The sequence below is a fragment of the Macaca fascicularis genome, chromosome 3 (genome assembly GCF_037993035.2).
Source record: "Macaca fascicularis isolate 582-1 chromosome 3, T2T-MFA8v1.1".
Lineage (NCBI taxonomy): Eukaryota > Metazoa > Chordata > Mammalia > Primates > Cercopithecidae > Macaca > Macaca fascicularis.
Window position 1 is genome coordinate 2713215 of NC_088377.1, and position 24056 is coordinate 2737270.

The 24056-nt window shown below is 57.6% G+C and overlaps 2 protein-coding genes and 1 long non-coding RNA gene across 16 annotated transcripts in view; 1 reads left to right on the plus strand and 2 right to left on the minus strand.

The window, feature by feature from the left end:
* Window positions 1-5809, minus strand: part of TRPM2 (transient receptor potential cation channel subfamily M member 2) — an 87227-nt gene extending 81418 nt beyond the window's left edge. For all 7 annotated transcript variants that reach the window (XR_012431918.1, XR_012431919.1, XR_012431920.1 and 4 more), the window contains exons 1-3: window positions 5722-5809; window positions 2109-2371; window positions 1233-1321 (exon numbers count right to left, since the gene is read on the minus strand). Coding sequence is in view for 2 of the 7 variants with exons in the window: in XM_045389386.2 (XP_045245321.2) it covers window positions 1233-1321; window positions 2109-2270 (251 nt within the window). In the remaining 5 variants the exon portion in view is untranslated. The remainder of the gene's footprint in view (window positions 1-1232; window positions 1322-2108; window positions 2372-5721) is intronic.
* Window positions 5810-9336: 3527 nt separating this feature from the next.
* Window positions 9337-13890, minus strand: LOC102130574 (uncharacterized). The gene is made up of 3 exons (XR_006697017.3): window positions 13534-13890; window positions 11973-12410; window positions 9337-10132 (listed from the first exon to the last, which is right to left on the minus strand). It is a non-coding gene; the product is annotated as an uncharacterized lncRNA (long non-coding RNA).
* Window positions 13891-13906: 16 nt separating this feature from the next.
* On the plus strand, window positions 13907-22889 carry CFAP410 (cilia and flagella associated protein 410). 8 transcript variants are annotated; one of them, XM_065541321.1, is made up of 7 exons: window positions 13907-14211; window positions 15426-15444; window positions 17087-17133; window positions 19589-19818; window positions 20825-20996; window positions 21904-21997; window positions 22463-22889. In XM_065541321.1, the coding sequence occupies exons 1-7, from the start codon at window positions 13931-13933 to the stop codon at window positions 22589-22591; spliced, it is 972 nt and encodes a 323-aa protein (XP_065397393.1). In that variant the 5' UTR covers window positions 13907-13930; the 3' UTR covers window positions 22592-22889. The 8 variants fall into 8 exon arrangements, with proteins under 8 accessions (XP_065397393.1, XP_065397394.1, XP_005548606.3 ...); XM_065541322.1 differs by having other exon boundaries at window positions 21907-21997; XM_005548551.4 differs by having other exon boundaries at window positions 13931-14215.
* Window positions 22890-24056: the final 1167 nt, after the last annotated feature.

A 24056-nucleotide genomic window follows, 5' to 3' on the forward strand; every position in this document is an offset into this window, starting at 1 on the left:
TGAGATATGGGATTTTGATATCTGTGGGTGCCCGGGAACAATTCCCCAGGGATGCCGAGGGACAGCTGTTTTACTGGTGACCATGAAACTCTGATGATGTACCATGTACGCTAGAGATTACCGGCTACTTTCGCTGCCTCAGCGTCTGCTCCTATTACTGCCCAGGGAGAAATGGGGCCCTTATCCAAGGAGGGGCCACCCTGGGGCAGCACAACCTTCCTCTGTTTCCCATGCACAGGATGCTCCTCCCTCCCCATATTCAGTAAATATGAGCTAAAGTCCACTCTCTGGGAATTAATATAACATTCTGCTTTGGTCCCAGCCCCCCAAAACTCAGCATCTAGCAAGAAAGATGAACACAAAGGCGCACAGCTACAGCACGACAGCTGGGATCAGAGAGAGACACGCGGTGTGGTGGGAGGGAAGCTCACTTCCTGGTAGAGGCTGTATAGTCAAGGCAGGCTGCATGGCAGAGGCAGCATCTGCAATAGGCCTTGAGGGATAAGTAGGAGCTCACCAGGCAATGAAGGAGTCAAAGGAGAAAGCGTGTGGCCCATTTGTGGAAGAGCATGAAATGGGTGTGGCTGGGGGAGGGCACACAAACACAAATCAACACTCTGTTGGTGCCTAAAGGGGCGCCAACTGTGGGGAGCACCATCGGCTCAGGAGGGCCATATCCAGCCGCTCAGAGACAGTGGCCATGTTACCTGCGAGGGGGTCTTGGCCACACCTGAGTCGTGGGCTCTGTGGGGAGAAGGGGTAAAGGGGGCTCTGTGGGGCCTGGGGGTAAGTCGGGCCTCTGACTTTGGCAAGCTGTGCAGGGGGGCTGTCTGCTGGCCGTGGACTCTCCCTGAGGCCCTTCTAGTTCCTGGACCCTGGGACTCTCTCTTTTGGGGTGGGGCAGGTGTGGAAATGAGAGGATTAGAGGATGCACCTGTGTTCAAACCACTGAGCCTCGCCACACAATAGCGCCATGATAACCCCGAACAAGTCACCTAAACTCTGCACCTTGGTCCCCGCACCTGCGAGGCAGGATGAGGGTCAACTGTCCCCCACAGGAGGCTTGGGGGGTAAGGTGGAAGTGCTCTATGGACTCTAAGCCTCGGACAGACACAGAGGTATCTCCACTGGCCTTTCACCGAGGCCCTGAGGGGTCTTGGCCTCATCAGCTATTCCATGTGGGATCAGAATGGAAGAAGTCAAAGGCCTTACACACAAGTCTCGTCACTCACCCAGCATCAGACAGTTTGGAACTTTCCACAAAGTACACGCATTCTTTCTTCTTGATGTTCTCAGGAATCCATGAACTGAGGCTTTCTTGCTGGAGGTAAAGAGGGTGTGTTGAGATCCTCCGACATTCAAAAGAGCACCCCCAGCCCCCCCGAGACACATCCGTGCTCCTTGAGGCGCTTCCACACTACTTGTTTGAAGGAAGGAAGCCTGCGTGACCCTGAGCCGAAGATTAGAAGCACCTTGCTGAGACTCTCAGGTGGGGATTCAGGAGGGAGGAATGAATCTAAGAAATCATTTCCACTTGGGACCGATTTGAATGTGCGCGCTTTAGTTTATACAGCATCACCACCTTCCTTGGGAACAACGTGGTGTGGTGGAAAACGTGGAGGCTGGGAATCTGGGGACCTGGATCTGGCACCATTGGGAAAAGGGCAGCTACCCTCCTGCCTGGCTGGCAGGGGGACTGCAAGATTCCATGTGCTTTCAACACACTTGCATCTTTGTATCCAGGACTTGGGGGAAAGCTAGCCCAGGCCCAGGCCCTCCCAATCAGACAAAGGATGTGAAATCATTATGCAACAAGGTAAGCATGGGTAACAGATTGCCAGGACTCTAGCGCAACATTTTTGAGTTAACCCAGTGATTTCCCAATCAGACCAACCATGGGAAATGATTGTGCAACGCAGGGAAGGCCAGAAAGGCCAGCCACGCATCACCCTCCCCAGTTGTGTTTTCCCAAGGGCATGGCTGGGTGGGAGCCCCTAAGGTCAGCAGACCCTTGCCCACCCCCATCGTCACAGCCTCAAGCTGCAACGTGCCCAACAGTGACCTCCGCGGCCACGTGCCAGCTGCAGGCTGACCGGCAGAAAGCTCACCTTGTCATTGCCGAAGGGGCACTGCGGCCTCCAGCCCTTGAAGAGGCTGCTGTTGCTGCGCCGGAGATTGGAGACCATCCCCAGGTCAGCGACCCTCCTGGGCGGCTCCACAAAGCCCTCCTCCTGCTCGGAGCCAGCTTTCCTCAGGGCCGAGGGCTCCATCCTGGGACCTCCACGCCAGCTGCAACCAGGACTGCTGCCCTCAGGACAGTCCTCCCTCCAGCTCACTACACTGGGGGTTCTAGAAACACACGGGGTGGTTGCTGAAATAGATCAGAGACAGGAAGATGAGGCTGGTGTTCTGAGAAGGCCACAAGCTTCCTCACGTGAAGCCCTCATCCGGTTCTCTTCATCAGCCTGCACGTCTTCCCGGCTGCCTGAGCTCTGTCCCTTGGCTGGGGCCCCTGGACACTCCGGGGCAGTACATGCACATGCAGGGGTCCCAGTGCCCATTCATAATGGTAACAACCTCAGGTCACTGCAGGGCCAGAGACAGAGCTCCCTCCCCCACGGGTGCAGCCCCCGCCCCCCGGCTGCACTGAGAAGTCTCCGTGGCCAGCGCCGGCTGCCGGCGACGTGGTTTCGCAACCGTGCACAGCTCCTGCTTCCAGACACCAGTCACTACTTTCATATTCCAAAAATAAAAAAAAAATAGCCCCCACTGTCCACAAAGGAAGTTTCTTGTTGTTGATTTTTGAGACAGTCTCACTCTGTCGCCCAGGCTGGAGTGCAGTGACACGATCTTGGCTCACTGCAACCTCCGTCTCCCAGGTTCAAGTGATTCTCCTGCCTCAGCCTCCCCTGTAGCTGGGATTATGGGCACCCATCACCACGCCCCACTAATTTTGTTTGTATTTAGTAGCAAAAGGGTTTCACCATGTTCGTCAGGTTGGTCTCGAACTCCTGACCTCAGGCAATCCACCCACCTCCGCCTCCCAAAATGCTGGGATTACAGGTGTGAGCCACCGTGCCCAGCCTAGAAAGGAAGTTTTGGGGGGTACCACATCTCTCCACTCCAGGACACAGACAATAATTCAAAGGAATCTTATTCTCTCATGTCCTTTCTCCCTGGCTCTGATGTGGCCTTCATCACTGAGGCCATAGGAAGCCACCAGATGACTGCCCTCCCTTTACAAATGAGAAACATAAGCGAGTTCAAGCCCTGCAGGGTCTCCCTGAGCCCCTGGCACCCACAATGCGGTTCTCATGAGGTCATCCATGGTCACCCCCAGCCACTGCCCCAAAATGTGAACGGGAGGGTTGCTTGGAGGCAAAAGATCTGACTGCAATTCCCCACTCATCCCTGCCCTGAAACCCGATCTCTGACCATGTCCTCTCCACTACACATGACGGTCACTGTCAGACAAGACTGCTCTGCCGTCCCCTCATCACATTAGGTGACTGAGCCCCTCTTGCAGGCCACGGAGCTTGAAGCTCAGTGCCGGGAGCTCGGGGCTGAGCTTCTGGCTGCTGTCCTGGGGCAGGCACTCTCAGGCCACCCCACCTCCCACACTCTCCCTCCTCCCCTTCGCCCCTTGGCCACACCACTAAACTTAACTTGCCCTTCCCGGCCTTTTCCTGCCGTTCTCAGAGCAGATGTTGTGCCGCGTGCCAGTGGAGCCTTTCCAGGGCCATGAGCTGTACCAGCAGCCACTGGCCTGGCTTCACAACCAGCTTCCAAGGGAAGCAGAGGGACAGAGACGTCCGCAGTGGCAGGAGGAAGAGGCGGCTCTGGAGAGCTCGCAGTCGCACCCACAAGAGGACCCAGGACTGCAGGTGGCTCCCCAGGCAGGTAGTCCACCCTGCATGGGATGAGGATGGCTCCATGCTAGAAACAAAGGCCCCAGCATCAGACGGGAGGGTCCGCGGTGAGGGACTCTCTGCCCTAAGGAAGACCAGCATGTTCTGTTCACACGCTCATCTTTCAGGCAGCTGCCCACCTCAGCACAGCCCCTGGAGTCTTGTGCAGGTTCCTCTAATCCCAGCGGCAAGCAGGCCCTGGGGAGCAGGTCAGACCCGCTCCAACACCACCCCAGACTTTGCAGGAGGCAGCCAGGAGCCCCCGTGAGCATCTGATGCCTGCTGTGGGGGTCCACTGGCTCGACCCAGTCCCCAAAAGGACGTGTGCCTCAGCCCAGGGGTGCAGAACCCTGAAACCCAGGCCTGGCAATGACCTTCCAAGGGCCCAACCAGCCCTCTCTGGGGTTCTCAATCCCTTTCTCACAGGTCACCTGAGGACAGCTTGGGCCACCTGGTTCACAGCTAAAATTCTCCACACGCAACTGGCACAGGTGTGAGTGTTGAGAGCACTCAGGAAGGAAACGAACTTCCAGAAGACAGATGCATGAAGCAGGCTTGGGAAGGGCAAGGCCCCATGTGGGGTGGATTTCCAAACCCGAACCCTGCACAGAGGTATTCCCAGGAGAAAGGGGTGCAGTGGAGCCCCTGAGGGAGCCTGGGTTGGGGCAGCATTCCATGCCCTTCAGGGTTAGCCACTGAGCAACCCCGTCCTCAGCCCCAGGGGCCCTGCATCCAGGGGTGGCGATGGGAAGAGCACTCCCACCTGGGCGGAATTCAGGAAGACTTGTTGGCACCTGAGCCTAGGACCAGGCAACTCAAGAGGATCCTGGTGTGCCTGCCGCCCCCAGCCTAGCCCAGCCTAGCCCAGCCCAGCAGATTCCTGGGGAAATGGAAGGTTCTGTCTGGGCAGGGCGGGCCTCCTGCACCAGCAGGACTGGGACAGGCGCGCCCTGCACTCCCTCGGTACACCATGTGGCCACCCTGCCCTCTCTGGAGGTTGCTCTGGCATCCTCTGAAATCCCCGCGTGAAAGCCAGTCCTTCGGAGACTGGACTGGCAGAGGCGGGTGCTGGGACAGAGGAAGTAAGCGTCCCGGAAGCGAGCCCTGTCGTCCCGGCGGACTGGCAGGGGCCGAGGACGGCTGAGTCCCTCATCTCCCGGTCCCCTCGCGCCAGCCCGACAGGGTCGCCGCAGCGGCAAGGCGTCTCGCGGACTGCTCGCGGATCCGAGTCAGAGCCCTGCGCCTCTGCACACACTAGGCGCCCCAGTCCGCGCCCCGAACCCTACCGGTGCCCCTGCACCAGCGCCCCGAACCCCGCCAGCCGCTGCACCCTACCGCGCCCCGCACCAGTGGCCCCGAACCCCACCCGCGCCCCTGCACCCCGCCGCGCCCTGCACCAGCGCCCCGAGCCCCACCCGCGCCCCTGCACCCCGCAGTGCCCTGCACCAGCGCCCTGCACCCCTCCTGCGCCCCTGCACCCCACCGCGCCCTGCACCAGCACCCCTAGCCCCACCCACGCCCCTGCACCCCACCGTGCCCTGCACCAGCGCCCTGAACCCCTCCTGCGCCCCTGCACCGCACCGTGCCCTGCACCAGCGCCCTGAGCCCCACCCGGGCTCCTGCACCCCGTCGCGCTCTGCACCAGCGCCCCGAGCCCCATCTGCGCCCCTGCACCCCGCCGTGCCCTGCACCAGCGCCCCGAACCCCTCCTACGCCCCTGCACCCCACTGCAACCTTCACAAGCTCCCTGGCCGGCCGCCTCCGTCCCAGCGCCCGAGCTCGCGCCCTCGCCCTGCCCCCGGCGGGCACCTACCTGCTCGGAGCAGCCCGCACCCCGGCGTCACCCGTGTCTCCGCGCAGCACCGCCTCCCTGGCCCCGCGAGGCCGTCCGCATCTCGCCTGAGCGTGCGCCGCGTGCGCGGTGCAGTGGAGCCGCCCGCAGCGCTCTGCGTCAGTCAGTCCGGAGAGCGCCTCCCGCGCCGCGTCCCGCGCCCGCAGAGCCAAGGACACGCCAGGGAAGACGAGGCCCAGACACCCCACCTGCGGGCCCGCCCTCCCCAGAGACCTGGGACCGGACACTCGCACGGATGTGTGCCTTCTGAGGGTTGGGGGCACCTGTCTCCTTTAAACCGGCGATTATCTTTAAATCCCGAATAGCCAGCGGGAGCGGGACAGGCAGGACAGGAGTCGCAGGGGGACCTGGGCCTGAGTGAGACCCCCCAACAATGGGACTCAGGACCACCTGCTCAAAGACCTCTGCAGCCCCCTCCCCCAGCACTCCGGATATGACCCCAGAGCCAGGGACCATTCCCAGTGAGACAGGCAGGACCCCAAGGCTGGGGCAGGCTCAGGGCCTGCTCCCTGGATCTGTCTCAAGGAAGAGGACAAGAACAGCCAGAAAGATCAAGCCAGAAAGATCAAGCCCAGCAGTCCCCATCATGGCAGGTGCTGGCCACGGGGACCTACGGATGTCTAACTCCACCCTGTGTGGTGCCCACTCTCTGGCTTGGGGAGGGACAGGGACTGCCCTCTGATGCCTGAGAAAGTGATTGCACCTTTCCCAAATGGCCTAGACCACCCAGATGCCCTTTCACCCCACAAAGCCACGCAGTCCGCCCCTGCCTTGCCACCAGTGGGCGATACCCGGCTGCCATTCCTGGGCCCCACTAGCCTCGTGTCCAGGGAAGTGAAGAGGCCCTGTGGCCTCTGATCTGGGGGGAGGGAGGGTGCCCCCCGACTCCTGCCTGACCTGCACCCTCATTTCCTCCCTGGATGTGCAGGCCTTCTGCCCAGACTCCTGCCCTGAGCACACACCTCTAGAAGGCCCTCCACAGATGAGCCAGCCAGCAGTGCCCATGTGCTGAAGCATGTCCACCATCTCACTAACCCACCATCCTGGTACCTGCAAAGTGGTGGGAAAGCGGTCAGAGCCCCTGGTGTAGGACAGTACTCAGGACACTGTGCTCTGCACAAGCATTGCCAGAAGCTGCCCTCCAGAGTGGCCAGCAGTGTCCCCACAGACCCGCAGCTGTGCCTGGGGCCGCACAAGCAGCTGCTCTGCCCTGCTGGACAGCACAGTCTTCCGTCCAGTCCACCCTACAAACTAGAAGTGCTCGATGGGCACCCGCTGCAGGAGTTGGGTTCTATGACCACCAGCCACATGCCCAGCGAGGTGTCTTAGACCCTCCTTAACAGGCAAAGGAAGAGAAGACCCCCTCCCTTTCACCCGCTCCGTGTCAGCAGAGCCCCATCCAGTGCCCCTGCCCTGTGTGCTTTCTGGCTGGAGAGCCATGTCGTTAACCGAAAACACACTGCAGGGCAGTTAATATTTTATAAGACAGTCATAACTGCCGAGCCATCCGCGAGACGGGCTGGGCGCTGTTTCCAAGTATCCTGGGCCTCTGTGGGAACGTTATTTAAGGTGAAGTAGTCACCAAGATGACCATCTCTGATGAAATAGCCGGGCCCACATCACCCTGGGAACGGCTCCTGCCTTCTAGAGAAGAACCGCACACTCCACAGAGGGCCATGTCTGTCTGCCCGGACGCTGCTGCAGCAGCAATTATGCGATATTCTTCCCATAAAAGAGAGGACACACAACCATAAAACTCGAACAGGGCAGGTACCGATCTCCATTGTGAGTCCTCTCGAGTTCAGAGAGAGAAAGCACTTGGCACAAAGTGTTTCTCACAGTGTGGGCACGAGGTCCAGGTAAAAAAGGCCCTTGCTCTGGCAGCAGGAGAAAACCGCAACTGGAGAAAAAGGCAGTGACGGGGCCACAGGCACTGGCACACTCTGGTCCTGAGTGGGACGCAGGAGCAGGTGACAGGTGGCAGGCTCCTCAGAGGAGACTCCAGGAAGGAGGGAGGCCCGAGCTAGAGCAAGGGCAGCAAACTCTCTGCACAGGGCTGCACAGTCGCTGCGGCAGGTTTTGCCAGCCACGTGGTCTCTGTCCCAGCTCCTGGCCTCTGCCCTTGCAGTGGGAAGGCAGCCGTGGGCCATTCAGCTGACCCTGAACGACACAGATTTCAGCTGTGGGGATCCACTTCTCCGCAGATTTTCTTCCACCTCTGCCACCCCTGAGATGCTAGACCACCCCCTCCTCTTTCCCCTTCTCCTGCTCACAGGAAGACAAGGCCTTTATGATGACCTGCTTCTACTTTTTTTTTTTTTTTTTTGAGATGGAGTCTCACTCTGTCGCCCAGGCTGGAGTGCAGTGGTGCAATCTCCGCTCACTGCCAGCTCTGCCTGCCGGGTTCACACCATTCTCCTGCCTCAGCCTCCCAAGTAGCAAGTAGCTAGGACTACAGGCACCCACCACCACGCCAGCTAATTTTTTGTATTTTTTAATAGAGACAGGGTTTCACCGTGGTCTCGATCTCCTGACCTCGTGATCCGCCTGCCTCAGCCTCCCAAAGTGCTACGATTACAGGCGTGAGCCACCGTGCCCAGGTGACCTGCTTCTACTTAATGTGAATATATTTTATCTTCCTTGCAATTTTCTTAATAACATTTTCATCTCTCTAGCTCCCTTTATTGTAGGAACACTGTTTATAATACATACAAGATACAAAATATGTGTTTATGCTATCAGTAGGCCTTCCTTCTGGTCAATAGTGAGCTATTCGTAGTTAACTTTTGGAGGAGTCAAAAGTTATACACAGATTTTCAACTTTAAGGGGTGTCGGAGCCCCTAACTCTTGAGTGGCTCAAGGGTCAACTACATAAATGAATCGGTATGTTACGTGGTTTGGCTCTGTGCCCCACCCAAATGTCATTTCAAATCATAATCCCCAGGCCGGGCACAGTGGCTCACACCTGTAATCCCAGCACTTTGGGAGGCCGAGGCAGGCAGATCACTTGAGGTCAGGAGTTCAAGACCAGCCATGTCAAATGGTGAAACCCCATCTCTACTAAAAATACAAAACTTAGCCAGGCGTGGTGGTATGCGCCTGTAATCCCAGCTACTCAGAGGCTGAGGCAGGAGAATCACTTGAACCCAGGAAGGGGAGGTTGCTGTGAGCAGAGATCATGCCACTGCACTCCAGCCTGGGCAACAGAGCGAGACTCTGTGTCAAAAAAATTGTAATCCCCAGTGTGGAAGGTATTAGATCAAGGAGGTGTTTCTCATGAATGACTGAACACCGTCCTGTTGGTGCTGTTCCCATAACAGTGAGTTCGTTCTTGCGAGATCTGGTCGTTTAAGTGTGTGGCACCTGCCCGTCTCTCTCTCTTACTCCTGCCGTGTAAGACGCCTGCCCACTTTGCCTTCTATCGTGATTGGAAGCTTCCTGATGCCTCCCCAGAAGCAGAAGCCACCTGTACAGCCTGCAGAACTGTGAGCCAGTTAGTCCTCTGTCTTTATAAATTACCCGATCTGAGGGGTTTTTAAAATAGCAATGCAAAAATGAACAAATACAGTATAGCTGTGCACTAGTATGTATTCAACTTTGCAGACTGGGTGCAAATAGTCAGCGAAGGGAGATGGGGTGGGACCGTTTTATAGGATTTGGGTAGGTAAAGGAAAATTACAGTCAAAGGGGTTGTTCTCTTGCGGGCAGGGGCGGGGGTCACAAGGTGCTCAGTGGGGGAGCTTCTGAGCCAGGAGAAGGAATTTCACAAGGTAATGTCATCAGTTAAGGCAGGAATCGGCCATTTTCACTTCTTTTGTGATTCTTCAATTACTTCAGGCCATCTGGATGTACACATGCAGATCATAGGGGATATGATGGCTTAGCTTGGGCTCAGAGGCCTGACACCTATAGTCCTACTCAGGAGCCTGAGGCAGGAGAATCACTTAAACCCGGGAGGAGGAGGTTGCAGTGAGCAGGCCCTTGCACTCCAGCCTGGGTGACAGAGCAAGACTCCATCTCAAAAAAATAAAACAAAAAACAAAACAAAAAAACCTTTATTTGCAAACAGGTGGTGGGCCCAATCTGGCCAGCGGGCTGCAGTTTGCGGACACCTGGTCTAGAGCAGTGGGCTTCAGGCTAAGGGAACAGACATGTTTCTTTTCATCTCTGGAGTCCACAGAGTCATCTGCATTCCGGAAACATCTTATACAACAGAACTGCTCTTAAAATGTGAAAGGACAGTGATGGACGCCACTCCAGGGTGAAGACTGCAGCCAGCGTGGCCACCATGCACACTCTCCATGCCGGCACCCTTGCCCCGACTGCTCCCAGAGCAGCAATGACCACAAGGCCTGAAGACCTCTCAGGACACTGAAAAATTATAAAGCAACACGCGCTGCCTGTCCCTTCGCCCAGGCCTGGCTCTGACCTGCCACAGGGATCTGAACCATCTGCAGCACCAGCCGGGGGTCCTCGGTCAGCCAGGGGTCAGGCAGGCTACCCACCGCACTGGCTCCTGAGGCCAAGGGAGAAGTCTGGAGTTCCCAAGGGGATCTGGGAGGGGTGCGCTGCACCTGCCACCCAAGCAGTTCCAAAGTTTGCCTGAGGGACGTGTCGTGGAGTGGACCGGGTTCTGCCCCCAAGTGGTGCCAGGTGGGTGGTGAGGCCAGCAGCATGGGCAGGGAAGAGGTAGTTGCTCTGAGATCATGAAAACTTCAACTCCAGAGCACGTTTGCTGACTCTCCATTTGTCTCTCTCCTCCTCTCCCCTTCTCCCTGCCCCCCTTATCCCTCACTCCTCGGGAGGGTATGTAGTGAGAGGCCATGTTGCAGAGAGAGAAGCCAACCGCCGACACCTTGTGGGGCAGCTGGGAGACCCCAGCCAGGTCCTCAGAGACGGCCCCGCCTCCCTCCCAGGAGGCCCAGCCCAGCCACACAGCTCAGCTGCTCCAGACGCCTGAGCCTCAGAAACTGGGAGACAGCAGCGTCTACTGTGAGCTGCTAAGTCTGGGGGTGATTTGTTATGCAGCATAGGTGACTAGGACATCGGGCTGGAGGGGGTCTGGACTGGGGGTGTCACCTATGGGGCAAAGGTGGTGGAGGAGAGGAGACACAAGGACGGGGCCTGGAGTGCTTGGGACTCAGCGCCAGGTGTCAGGATAGCGTTTGCCCTGGGTTGGGGGTCAGCCTGCCCTGCTGAGCCCTGCAGAGCCCCCAGCTGTCAGGGCAGGAGGGAGCAGCGGTTGATCCATGGTACCTTGTCCTCAGCAGTACCCCCGGCTGCGAGCCAGAAACCCTGACCCACTGGCTGAAACCACAAAGCGGGTGTGGGCCCCGTGTGCCTGGTGACAGTGGTGCTGGCCTTGCTTCAAAGACTCGACAGGCAGCTCCCGTATCCCCCACCCTCCATGTCTCTGGGAAACAGGCTGTGTGTGCGGCCCCCTGAGATTTATTGGGGAACAGCGTGCCTAACTCACCCCCTGTAAAGAAGGGAGGCCCAGGGCTGGGCAGAGGGCCAAGGCTGTGACGTAGTGTGACGTAGGTCCAGCTGAGCCTTCGTGAGCCCACCAGAGTGCTGAGGCCTGTGGCCGTCACACTGTGCGCCCGCAAGCACCCGCAGCCTGAGCCCGCTGGAAGTTTCTTACCACTCTGCTGGGGTCCAGTTCAGCCTCGTTAGCACTGAACATTCTGCCTGCTCGGAGGCAAAGCGCTCAGAAGACACTGCTCTGAGACTTTTCTGTCATCCCACATCTTACACCAACCTGAGGACTAAGCTCTTTCTTTTTTTTTTTTTTTTTGAGACGTCGTCTCCCCTGTCGCCCAGGCTGGAGTGCAGTGGCGCAATCTCAGCTCACTGCAAGCTCCGCCCCCTGGGTTCACACCATTCTCCTGCCTCAACCTCCCAAGTAGCTGGGACTACAGGCGCCCGCCACCACGCCCAGTTAATTTTTTGTATTATTATTATTATTACTGGTAGAGATGGGGTTTTACCGTATTAGCCAGGATGGTCTCGATCTCCTGACCTCGTGATCCACCCGCCTCAGCCTCCAAAAGTGCTGGGATTACAGGTGTGAGCCACCGCACCCGGCCAAGAATGCAATCTTTTGTTTCTTATCTACCGATGACCTGGAAGCGGGAAGCTCCCCCTGCCCCCGCCAGCCTTCAAGTTGTCCTGCCTTTCCGCATAGAACTAATGTACATCTTATACATACATTTTTTATTTTTCTCTTCTTTTTCCATCTTGCACATATTGATTGATGTCTCATGTCTCCCTAAAAATGTCTGAAAGCAAGCTGTGCCCCAGTCACCTTGGGCACGTGTTGTCAGGACCCCCTGAGGCCATGTCATGGGCTCGTCCTTAACTTTGACAAAATAAACTTTCTAAACTGATGGAGACCTGTCTCAGGTATTTTGGATTCACAGCTGCTAAGCTGCTTGGTTACAACTGAAGGCTCACAGGTTAGGGGTTTTTCAAAGATAGTTTGGTGAGCAGGGGGCTAAGGTATGGGGAGTGCTGATTGGTTGGTGAAAGATTGATGAAATCTAGCTGTCCTTTTGGTCCTTTTGTGCTGCATGGCTTCTGAGTGGGGCCACAGGAGCCGTTGGCAAGATATCTAGCTGGGTCCATCCATGTCAGACGTGCAATAAACCTGAAAAGATACAATAGTGATGTTCTACAATAGTGATGTTATCTGCAGGAGTAATTGGGGAAGTAGCTTGTCTTGTGACCTCCAGAATAATGGCTGACGAAAGTTTACGCCTGCACCTTAGTGGAATTCAGGCTCCTCTATCCTTCTAGCCTGGTGGTGTAACCGCCCAACGGGTTCACCTTGTCCACTGCCTAGACAGAACCGATTTATCAAGACAAGGGAATTGCAGTGGAGAAGGAGTAATTCACGCAGAGCTGGCTGTGCAGGAATGGAGTTTTATGACTCAAATCAGTCTCCCCGAGCATTCAGGGATCAGCGTTTTTAAGGATAATTTGGCGGGTAGGGCTCAGAAAGTGGTGAGTACTGATTGGTCAGGTTGAAGATTAAATCATAAGGGTTCGAAATGAGTTCTGGCTGACTTCTGTTCCTGGGTGGGATCGCACAAATGGTTGAGCCAGATTATCTGTCTAAGTGATGTCTGAATGCAGGGTCTACAAAACATTTCAAGCACTGATCTTAAGTTTTGCAACAGTGATGTTATTCCCAGGAGCAATTTGGGGAGGTTCAGACTATTGCCGCCAGAGGTTGCCAGCCCCTAAACTGTAATTTTTCATCTCATAGCTTAATTTGTTAGTCCTACAAAGGCAGACTGGTCCCCAGGCAAGAAGGGTTTTTTTGGGAAAGGGCTATTATCAATTTTGTTTCAGAGTTTAATCTATAAACTAAATTCCTTCCCAAGGCTAGTCTAGTCTACACCCACGAATGAACAAAGGCAGTTTAGAGGATAGCAGGAAGATGGGGTGGGTTAGGAGATCTTTCCCTGTCATAATTTCTTCAGTTACGATTTTTGCAAAGGCGGTTCCCGTGGTCTCATTACCTTTACAAAGGCTGTTTAGTTTTGAGGAAGGGCTGCTATCATTTAAACTATAAATGTCTCCCAAAATTAGCTTTGCTTATCCAGGAATAATTAAGGGCAGCTTCAAGGACAAAGGCAAGATGGGGATTGGCCAGATCTCCTTCAGGGCCATCATTCTCTCACTGATACAATTTTTGGCAAAGGCGGTTTCAGAATGCCCGTCTTAATGTAACTGTGGCCCATGTAACGATGTTTAGGGGGTCTTACCTGATTTCTAAAAGGCTGAAATGCTTGTAAGGGCTCTGCTGGACCTGCCCGTACGTCTTTCCTATAAATGCGTCTTTTCTGTAAATGCTGGGAGGGAGCGAGACAGGGAATCAACACAGCCCCAGGGCTGCCCTGGGTTTATTCCAAGAGTTTGAATCGCGTAACTTGGAGCTGTGTAGCGCCCATCCCATCCACGCTAGGCCCGCGCTCAGAGACAGGCCTAGGCACTCGGCCATGGTACGCGTGGGACCAAGCCCACCCCGCTCGGTTCCAGGCAGCGGCAGCTCAGCCCTCACGGGGCCGCCTCCGGGACCGCCACCTGCACCCACCCACGGCTCGCCGCGCGCTTCCGGGGTCGCGTTAGAATCGCGTCAGAGCCGGGCGCCCCAGGCCGCCCATGCGCAGGAGCAGAGCCAAAGTGTCAGCGGCGCCCAAGCGGCCCCAGGGCGCTCTCCTCGCCCCGCTCTCCTCGCCAAGCCGCCAATGGGCTCAGGATCCGCCCCTGACGACGTGGGCCCCGCCCCTGGAGACACGCGCCGCGCAGTCGTCACCCGCCCGGGAGCAGGAGGCCGGGGGCGCCCGCCGGCCGGGCCTGGGCGGTCGCCATGAAGCTGACGCGGAAGATGGTCCTGACCCGGGCCAAGGCCTCGGAGCTGCACAGCGTGCGCAAGCTCAACTGCTGGTGAGGCGGGGCCTGGCCGCGGCCGTCCCGCGGTCGGGGGAGGAGCGGGGGCGGGGCCAGGGCGGGGACTGGGGTGAGGGCGGAGTCGGGGAGGGGGCGGGGGCGGGGGTGGAACGGGGACAGGTGCGGAAGTGGAACGGGGTCAGGTGCAGGGGCGAGGGCGTCAAAGGAGTCAGGGGTCAGGGAGGAGAGGAGACCAGGGGTCGGGGTCGCCGGGGCCCCCCCATTTCCCGGCCCGCCTTTGCCCCGGCTGCCCTGTGGGCCAGATCTGATGTCTGGGGTTGCCAGCAGTCACTGGGACCAAGTCGAATAGGAGAGAGAACTGAGTTCTCGAGGACTGAGTCAGGAAACACGTTGGTAATCAGTACTGGGGGCGGCCGTGCCAAGGGTACGCCTGGCAGGTGATAGGAAGGGACGTGGGTGCGGTGGGACCCATGAAGGCTCAAAAGCGGGTAACGCTGAGTCTCACCAGGCCAAGGAGGACCAGGAGCTTCCAGAGGAGGCAGCCTGGAGTTGAGGCCCGCACGATCTCCAGGGCTCCCTGGGGACTCAGCGGAGTCGCTGCGCCCTGTCAACTGGCCGCACCCTGCAGGCGGGGCGTGGGGGTCAGGGAGAGCAGGCGCTTCCTCCCAGGGGTATCCCCATACTGCCCAGAGCGAGCTCTTCCCTGTTAATTAAAAAGCTTTTCTGTCTGCCCTGGCACATCTGGTGTTTTGGCTACAATTCCCCTGTGTCATTTGCTTTCAATAATGCATTTCTTTGTTTTGCACGGGGTGGTCAGTACTCTCACTAAGCTGGAAGAAACAACAACCCGATTTCAGGCTTTTAAAGTTTGCTTCACAAGTCGCCTGTTCACCCTTTGAACTTGGCCTCTTATAAAGACGCCCTTGTTGATGTCTGTCAGTGAGAGATATTAACCTTCTGCTATTCAGGGACCATGAGGAACAGTTCATCTTTTCGTGTCTTACAAATGGCTCTGCTGCTCCTTATCTAAAAGGTACCACCCCAACGTCATACAGTGTAGTTGAAAATCAAGTAAAAGAATTGTTTACACCTTTGCCGGTTATCTGGGCAACCTTCCTTTTTTGCCACGCCATTAAAATGCTAGAATCTTAAGGTTTGTAGGGAGTCATTGGTAATTTTTGGAATTTTTGTCTTCAGTGTTTTTTATTCAACTTTAACAAAATTAAAGTATCTTTTCTCTCCCCAGGGGCAGCCGCCTCACAGATGTAAGTATTGCTCTGATCATCTCCAAATGGCCTCAGTCCCAAATGTTGTAGCTTCTTCCCCAAGAGAATTTTTAAGTTGACAAAACTGCCCCTATCAGTTCAGTCCCACACTTGGTACTTTGTTCACTTGGCGGGTTTCGTTATGTAGAACCACTAATGGAAAAACAATTCTCCAGTACCAGGCTGATTTTGCTGTTCCCGTCAACATAAATGAAACGCTGTTTGTCACTTGGTCACAGAGGAGGGGAGCAATAGTTTGGAACTTGCTATCACCTGGAAAGGAATCCCAGGACAGTTTGTTTTACTTTGTTAAGGGGAAGTTGAAGGTCTGCACCCCCTCTTCTTGGTCACATCTAGCCTTGTGCCCCCCACCGCTACCCCAAAGGCGGCAGAGAACAAGCCCTGCTGGGAGAACTTGAGCGTGTGCGTCTGTGAAAAGATTTCTTTCTTCTCTTCCCTCATTCTCTTTCTCAGTCCAAAATGTCCCCAACTTCCAACTTACACAAGGCTTGCATACCAATTGTTTCTTTCTTTCTTTCCTGTTTTTTTTTTTTTTGGCCCAGGCTGGAGTGCAGTGGCGCGATCTTCGCTCACTGCAACCTCCACCTCCCGGGTTCAAGCGATTCTTCTGCCTCAGCCTTTGAGTAGCTGGGACTACAGGCGCCCACCACCATGCCTGGCTAATATTTGTACTTTTTGGTAGAGATGGGGTTTCACTGTGTCGGACAGGCTGGTCTTGAAGCCCCTGAGTTCAGGTGATCCACCTGCCTCAGCCTCCCAAAGTGTTGGAATTACAGGCGTGAACCACCATGTCCAGCCCAATTATTATTTATCTCTTTATTCTCTGTTTTTTAAATTTGAACTGTACCTTTCCTTAAAGACAAAAAAAAAAGCCTGGACACATGGCACCGGATGTAATCTGTTTTGTGCTGTAACTGAAATACTGCATGTTTAGCAGTGACTATATAAACACACCATGGTCATAGACACGAGTCCCTTATACATGGGATGCATCTCACTAGGCTCTGAGCTCGCTGAGGTTGGGGCCCTGCCAGTCACCCAATCTGCTGGTGCCATGCCTGGCATATGGTGGGCTCTCACATATGTGGGGGCTTTCCAGGTTGTGAAGGCTTTGTGGACCACCCTGGGCACCTCACCCCTGAATTGACAGTACCAGTGTGATCTGAGATCCAGTTTTAAGCCTGTCTTCCTTTTGGCCCAGACCTGTTATCAAGAAGGGATTTCCATCCTTTCCTTGCTTTCTGTTCCTGCATAGAGGACACTGGGGTCCCCTTACCTGATGTCCTTTGAGGACATCTAAAGTAATGAGCGCTCTGTCTCCACTGCTGGCAGCATCTGATAGCAACGATGCTGCTGTAAAATGTAATAAAGAGAGTGCGTGAAAGGAGGAGCCTCACGTTTCTCCTTCAGTCTGCGGGGTGTCTGGGCTGCAAGGTGGCATCAGAGGGGAGCCTGGCATGCTCGTGGGCATTCACCCTGGGCACACTGGCTGAGCAGGGCTGTGCCCCTCAGGCCCCGGAAGTGGGTTGGCCATGGCTGCGACAGTTCTCTGTGGCTGACGGCAGTGCGACCGCAATGCCCTGCTGGGCCGTGCTTGCTAGTCATGCTCTTTTCCTCCTAGATTTCCATTTGCCGGGAGATGCCCAGCCTGGAGGTGATCACGCTCAGGTACCTCGCTCCTGCCGTCATGCTCAGCCTGGGGCCTGGAAGCTGGGGCAGAGCCTCACGTCCCTCCTGTGGGACCCAGTGCTATGACATAACCTAGAAACCTCCAGCACAGACTGAAGGCGGCTTCCAGAAGGGGAGGGGCCGGAACATCGAGAGCTGAGTCTACCCCGTGGCCCCATGTCTGCCCTCCTTCCTCAGAGCCTCACCTGGGCCTCCTGATAGCTCCTGTTCCCTGCCTGCCCTGCTGTACCCCTGCCCACCCTTGGCCTGTGTGCTCCCATAAGCCATCGCTGTGTTCACTGGGCCAGTCGGTGGTGGAGCCCGCCTAAGGATGCACGGTGGCCTGCCCTGGCCGCCCTCATAGTGGCCACATCTGCCCCGAGACCCCCAGGGTCCTGGCCTTTTCTCCCCGCCAGTGCCACCACTGCTGACCAGTTTCTCTGCACCCCATGACCTGTGCCCCTCTACTATGGTCACTGCCCTCCCAACAGACTAAGGGAACCTCGAATGAACAAATGTTACTGGAGTTTTAGGCAGCTGGGGCGTGTTTGGGGGCTCTGGGGAAGAGAAGAGCTTCCTTTATCCCTGAATTCCCTCCTGCCTACTGTGTGACCCAGGGAGGGAGCGGACGCTCATGGCTCACCGCTGCCCACCAGACGCTGGGTGGGAGCCTTCTCTGGGTTTCCGCATTTAAAAGCTCACAAGGTTTAAACCCTGTGGGGAAGGCCCACCCTTCTGTTTGGCAGCTCGGAAGCCTCCAGGCCTTGCCCTCTGAGAGTAGCTGTTGCAGGCCCCTGGTCCCTGTGACCTACCTTCTTGATTTCACAGGCAGCCACGGGCTAGGCCAGCCCCTGCCCATCCTCTGTAACACCCTCCGAGGTTGGCATTGCCATGGTAATGCCAGTGCACAGCCTGCTGCCTGCCAGGGGCTGAGGCCAGTCCATCTGGTATTCAGGCATCCCCAGCGCGGGCATCAGCCTGTCCTGCCCGAGTCTTGCTGAATGAACCAATGAATGAAATGGGCTTGGAGGCATGCTCCTGAGCCAAATCTCAGCCCTCCCACCCATCAGCTGGCTAACCTTGGGCAGGGCGTGGCCCTCTCTGTGCCTCAGTTTCCTTCCTGTAACACAGAGGTATTATAAGTGCCCACCCCACAGGGAGACGAGGAGGAGATGGAGCCTGAGTCCAGAGGTTGAACAGGGGTGTCTGTGCCTGCCGCGGGGCTCGTTTCACTAGTCAGGCGATGTTTACGGCGAGGCTGGGATTTCAGCTCTGCCTCCGAAAGCCTTACCTGACAGGGAAAGGTGGAGCTTGTGGCTCCCACGATGGCAGGAAGCTTGGGGCGGGGCTGTGGATCCAGTCCTATCCCCACAGTGCATTGAGTCGCCCAGGGGCCGCAGGGCCTCCGAGCATCAGGCCTCTCATGTGCGGGGCCATTTCTGTCGCGTCTCAGGAGGGACAGGACCCGGAGGGTGTTCACCGAGTTCAGGTGTGTGGTGCCTGCACGTCGACTGCACACCACGCCCGACTGCACTGGAGCGGAGCAGGTAGCTTGAGGCCACGGGTGTGGTCTGCACACCACGCTGCTGCCTGAGCCTGGGGCAGACTCCATCCTGGAAAGGGTCCCACAGCCTGAGTTTTGCTCTTGGTAAAATGGGGCGGCCTCATAGCTAGGAGCTGCGTGAAAGGATACCTGGGAAACGCCCAGTGAAGGGGTGGCATGGGGAGGCGGGCTCAGCACCGGCCTGGTGACCGCCCCCTTCCCAGGTGCCTGCGGGACTCGAGTGCAACCCTCCAGGCAGGGGGCCTTGGCTCTCGGCTGGCAGACGCTCCGCACCTTTGAGGGCCTGTGGGAGCAGCTCCACGTGTTCGCTTGTGGAGGGGACGGACCCCACGCTGTCGGGTGAAGCCTTTGGGTCTCCGCTGCAGGCCTCCTGTGTTTCTCTACTTCTCTGACGCGTCCACGTTCTGTAGAATGGAAATGAGGCCCATCCCCAGTGTCGCCACTTTCACGTGGGGGTTTGAAAGGTCCGTGCTCACTTCCATGTCACATGGAGCTGGCTCGTGTTTTTTGCCATGAGTTTTTCTGGGCACTCCGTGCTTTGGAGCAACATGATATGTCCCTTGAGAGGCCTTAGTTTTCCCGGCCTGTGAAGGAGGGCCACAGCCCATACCTCCCACTCTAGCGCCCTGAGGAGCTGATGCCGAGCATGGGGCAAAGGGACTGTTGCTGGCAGGGTCCACCCCAGTCCGCCTTTGAGTTCAGGACCCGGCTTTCCTATAGCTCTCTCCTCGGCCCAGGTCCTGCTGCACATGACTCATGACGTCCAATTTGGGCTTCTCAGGCGAGGGCAGGGACACAGATCCCGTGAGTGCCTGTTCTTGGGGCTCGAGATTGAGAGGTGACCCTGGGGGCCCCGTCCACATCCCTCACTGACTGCTGGTCTCCATGCAGTGTCAACAGCATCTCCACCCTGGAGCCTGTGAGCCGGTGCCAGCGCCTGAGCGAGCTGTACCTGCGGAGGAACCGTATCCCCAGCCTGGCTGAGCTCTTCTACCTGAAGGGGCTGCCGCGTCTCAGGGTGCTGTGGCTGGCCGAGAACCCGTGCTGCGGCACCAGCCCCCACCGCTACCGCATGACCGTGCTGCGCACCCTGCCGCGCCTACAGAAGCTGGACAACCAGGGTAGGTGGCCGCAGCGGGGTCACTGGCCCTCGCAAAACAATCCCTGTTAGGGCATTTCCCCAGCCCTCTTTCCTCTTCTCCTTTTCTGCAAATGCCTGGTCTGGCGGGACACAGATGTGCCCTGTGAAGTCTCCTCAGAGGCCCTTCCCCTGCTTCTGTGTCTCTTGATCCCGCCACCTGAATGCAGCAGCGCAGCATAGGGTCCCTCCGGTGACTGTGACAGTTTGTGTATCCCCCAGCGACTGCAGGACCTGGTAGCAAAGCAAAAGGGTTCCTTTTGCTTCTGTGAGGAGCAGTGCTGCTCTGACCACTGCCATGCGCCATGGCGAGTGGGGCGTCAGGATCTGGCAAGCAGCGTTGCACTGGTCCACAGGGACTGGGCAGGCTCCACGGGCCACTGTGAACCTAGGGTGGCTGTGCCGTCGTGCTCCCGCCGTGGGGAGGGGCTGTCCCAGCACCGCAGTGCCTGCTGCTGCACTCCACCTATTAGAGGCGTTCATGCCTCCTCTGGCCAGCGCCAGCACCAGTGCAGTTTTCCAGGCCGCGGTTTCATGCTGTTAATCCTTGGCATTCTCAGCACGCTAGTTTCTCATCCTTGTCAGCTATACGGGCACTAATATTTTCTCCCAGACAATTTTATTAATAACTTCAGGGAAATTGATATGTGAGTGAAATGGAATAAATTCAGTACGGTCTGTTCCTTTTTCTGTTGTGTCTTAGTTGAGGTTTTGATGAGTATTTGCTTCTGGCCAAGGCTGGTGTTTAGATTCCTGAGCAGCCCTCCACCATCTGTTGTGTATCGGCCTGTGCCAGGCTAGGGATGGGACAAGAAGGAACCGGCTCCTATTCGGCTCCTATTCTGGGAGCTGGCCCTGGAGGTGGATACACGTGCATGCATTTCACAAGCAGACTGTGCCTGAGGCTGCAGTGAGGACGGGAGCTGCAGCGCGTGTGGCCTGCATGTGGGTGAGGCCACTCATGCTGTCTTCTGTCCTTCATCCCGAAGCTGTGACGGAGGAGGAGCTGTCCCGTGCACTGAGTGAGGGAGAGGAGATCACCGCCGCCCCGGAGAGAGAGGGCACAGGCCACGGCGGCCCCAAGCCATGCTTCACACTGAGCTCCCTCAGCTCCGCTGCTGAGACCGGCCAGGATCCGCTGGACAGCGAGGAGGAGGCAATGTGAGGCTGGAGGGCAGCGGGGCCTCCGCCCATCCCTGTCCCCCAGGGTCCTCCCACGGGGAGCGAATGGGGCTTCCAGTGAGCTGCCTCTCCGGGAAGTGAGGGAGAGGGATTATCCAGGGCGAGTGTCCGTTCTCATCCGTATTCTCTGGGAGTGACTCAGTGCCCAGGTAGTGGCAGGTCCATGTTTTGCCCAACAGCGGAGATTCCAGGGAGCAGGAGGGGGGGTGAGCCAGGCCCCGTGCCCTGGCACAGAGAAGGCTCGCAGCACCGGAGCTTGTGAGGTGCAGGGAGCCCCTGGTGGGGGGTGTGGCCTAAGGCCACAGTCCCTGGAATGGTTTGTGGGCACAGCCATCAGTGCCCGTACAGCCTTGAGCCCAGGGGCCATGGAGGGGCCACAGGGCTGACTCTGCAGCGAGATACCGGCGCCTCCCAGGGCAGTTGGCTGTGCGTCACAAACGTGTGTGATAGAAGCTGGGTGCTTCTCTCCTGCTTGGCAGATCACACCCACTGCTGGTGCCTGTGGTGGGGACATTGGGATGTGATCTCCGTTAGGCATCTGCTGTCTGGAACAGGGCTTGACCCCATGGTCAGGAGCTCTTCCCTGGCGTTTGTGTACAGGTGCCCCCCACCCTGCCCCCAAGGCCCCGGTGGAAGGTATTACAGCTGGGGAGCCCCAAGGTTCAGGGAGGACGCCCCACAGGTGAAGTAAGTGCCGGGCTGTCCAGGAGCTGCCATCTGTAGCCCCTGACCTCATGGGAGTCACCTCCCTTCTCTTCCCCGTGTGCCAGGTGGGATTTGTATGAGCCTATCCTTTGCTTGGATGTGACCTGCAGACAGGGTTTGCAGAGGCCTCCAGTGCCACCAGCCCCCTGACCCTCACACACCTTTGTCTCCCTCTCACCAGCAGCGCCCAGGGTGAACTTGGCCTAAAGCCCCCTTCCCGGGACCAGTTTCCTTCCTTCTCACCCAGAGATGCTTCGAGCAGCCACAGGAGCAGGGTGAGTGACAGGGGCTGCTAGGCGGCCACTGCTGCCTCTGCCCACTGCACAGAAATCGTGGGGAGGGAGGATGGAGCCTCACAGGGCCTTGAAGAGCTGTGCCCCAGGGGGAAGCTGCGTGTGTGGGTCTGCGAATGCGCATAGACGTGTCACACGTGCCCCGCACGGAGCTGTCCTGGCCCCTCAGCCTCTCCTGGTCTCCTGGTCTGTGGAATGTGGGCCCAGGCCCTGCTGGGCTGAGGGCAACAGGAGTCACGTGGGAGAAGCGCCACACGTGTTCACAAGCGGGGCTCCTTCTCTGCTCAGATTCTCGTTATGTGCCGAATGGTCATTTGCTTGGAAGGCCCACACCCCCGGGACCAGGTGCTCTGTGGTGGGGTGCCGCTGGCCAGGCCCCAGCCCTTGTGGAGGGCAGCAGCCTCGGAGTGCTTGGTGGGCTTAGTCCGCACCCCTCTCTGCCCTCAGAACGTCCTGACTGCCATCCTGCTGCTGCTGCGGGAGCTGGACGCAGAGGGGCTGGAGGCCGTGCAGCTGACTGTGGGCAGCCGGCTGCAGGCCCTGCGTCGGGAGGAGGTGCAGGAGCACGCCGAGTGACCACAGGACCTGAGCACCGCTCCACCGTCCACGGGGACCCCAGTGTCTTCCCCAGCCCCCAGGAGCTGAAGGGTGGCTGCCACAGCCCTGGCCCCACACAAAAGCCTCCCCGGTTTGCCACATCGGCCAAGGGCAGGAGTGGGTGTTGTGCTGGCTAGCTGGAGTGGTGGAGATGCCTGTCCACACCAGAATGTCCCCAGGACTCCCCTTCTGTGGTCTGGAGGTTCTGGGCTGGCCTGGGCTCTTAAAGGGAGGATTTTGCAGGTTGTCCTCCCTAATAAAAGATTTTCCCAAGGTTGATCTGGAGGTGACATTTCCCAATGGTCGTGACAGTCTTTGAAAGCAAGGGCCGTTTCTCGGCAGAATGAGGTGGTGTTCACGAATGGCTTTGCCGATTCCAGCCCTTGGTCCTTGGATAGATTTCTGTTGAGCAAGGGAGACTTCCAGAATGCCGGCGCCCACAGGGACATTGCCCTGAGCTGCTCTCCGCAGGAAGGCAGCAGCCTCCCGCATCCACGGGAGAGGGTTTTGTTTTCTTGGCCAGGCTGGGCAGGTGCGCCTTCCTTTCTCTCTTCTGTGAAGAACTGCAGGGGGGCCCTCAGCTGTGAGGCTGTGGATGAACAGGCCTGTTTGCTCTGGGGTCTGGGCCTGGCACAGGAAGCAGCTGGACTAGGGGAGTCCTTGGAGCATCTGAGAGGAGTTTTCTTTCCTCTGGGAAGAGTTACGAGTCTTATGAGGATGCCACGATCTGGGCAGTGACCCGCGGCCCTGGGGACCTTCCTAGTACCCCCCCAAACCAAGGGAGCATTCACGTGAGATGGGGAGTCAGCCTTCCAGCTGGTGTGTAGGAAAGCCAGGTCCCTGGGCCTTTGTCCTGTGTGGGGTTGGGACCCAGATCTCCGTGAGATGTCCCCATCCTCCGCCAAGCGGTGATGCGTGACCACGCGTGCAGGCCACTGCTCTCCCAAGCTCAAGGCCATGCGGTGTGATCGTCACCAGAGCCAGCTGCAGCATTGGGGCAGTCACTGTCACTGGACTTGGGGAAGCCCAGGGTGAAGACAGTCACTCATCCGTGCAAGCTCTCCACAACGGGTGCGATCCCTCCAGAAGGGGTGCGATCTCTGAGCAGTGGGGAGTGGAGTCACCACTTGGGACATGGAGGGTGGACAGTTCAGGCCTGTGTCTGCCTTCCTGGGACTGTGGGATGGGCACCCAGCGCCCTCAGTAAAGTGCTTCCTTGGAATGACTGAGGTCGTTTTAAATTGAGTCCCCTTCCACTCCCCCCGATGTGGGCTGCTGTGGGCATGCGGGGCTTACACCAGTGCCCTCCTGCTCCACACCGTGCACACCTTGGTTGGGACAGCTGGGTGGGACCTGTGGGGGCAGCTGCCTGCCTTCAGCCCCGCGGTTCCCCCCACCCCGTCCCCATCCCCACCATTGCTGCCTCCACCCTCAGCCTCCTGCC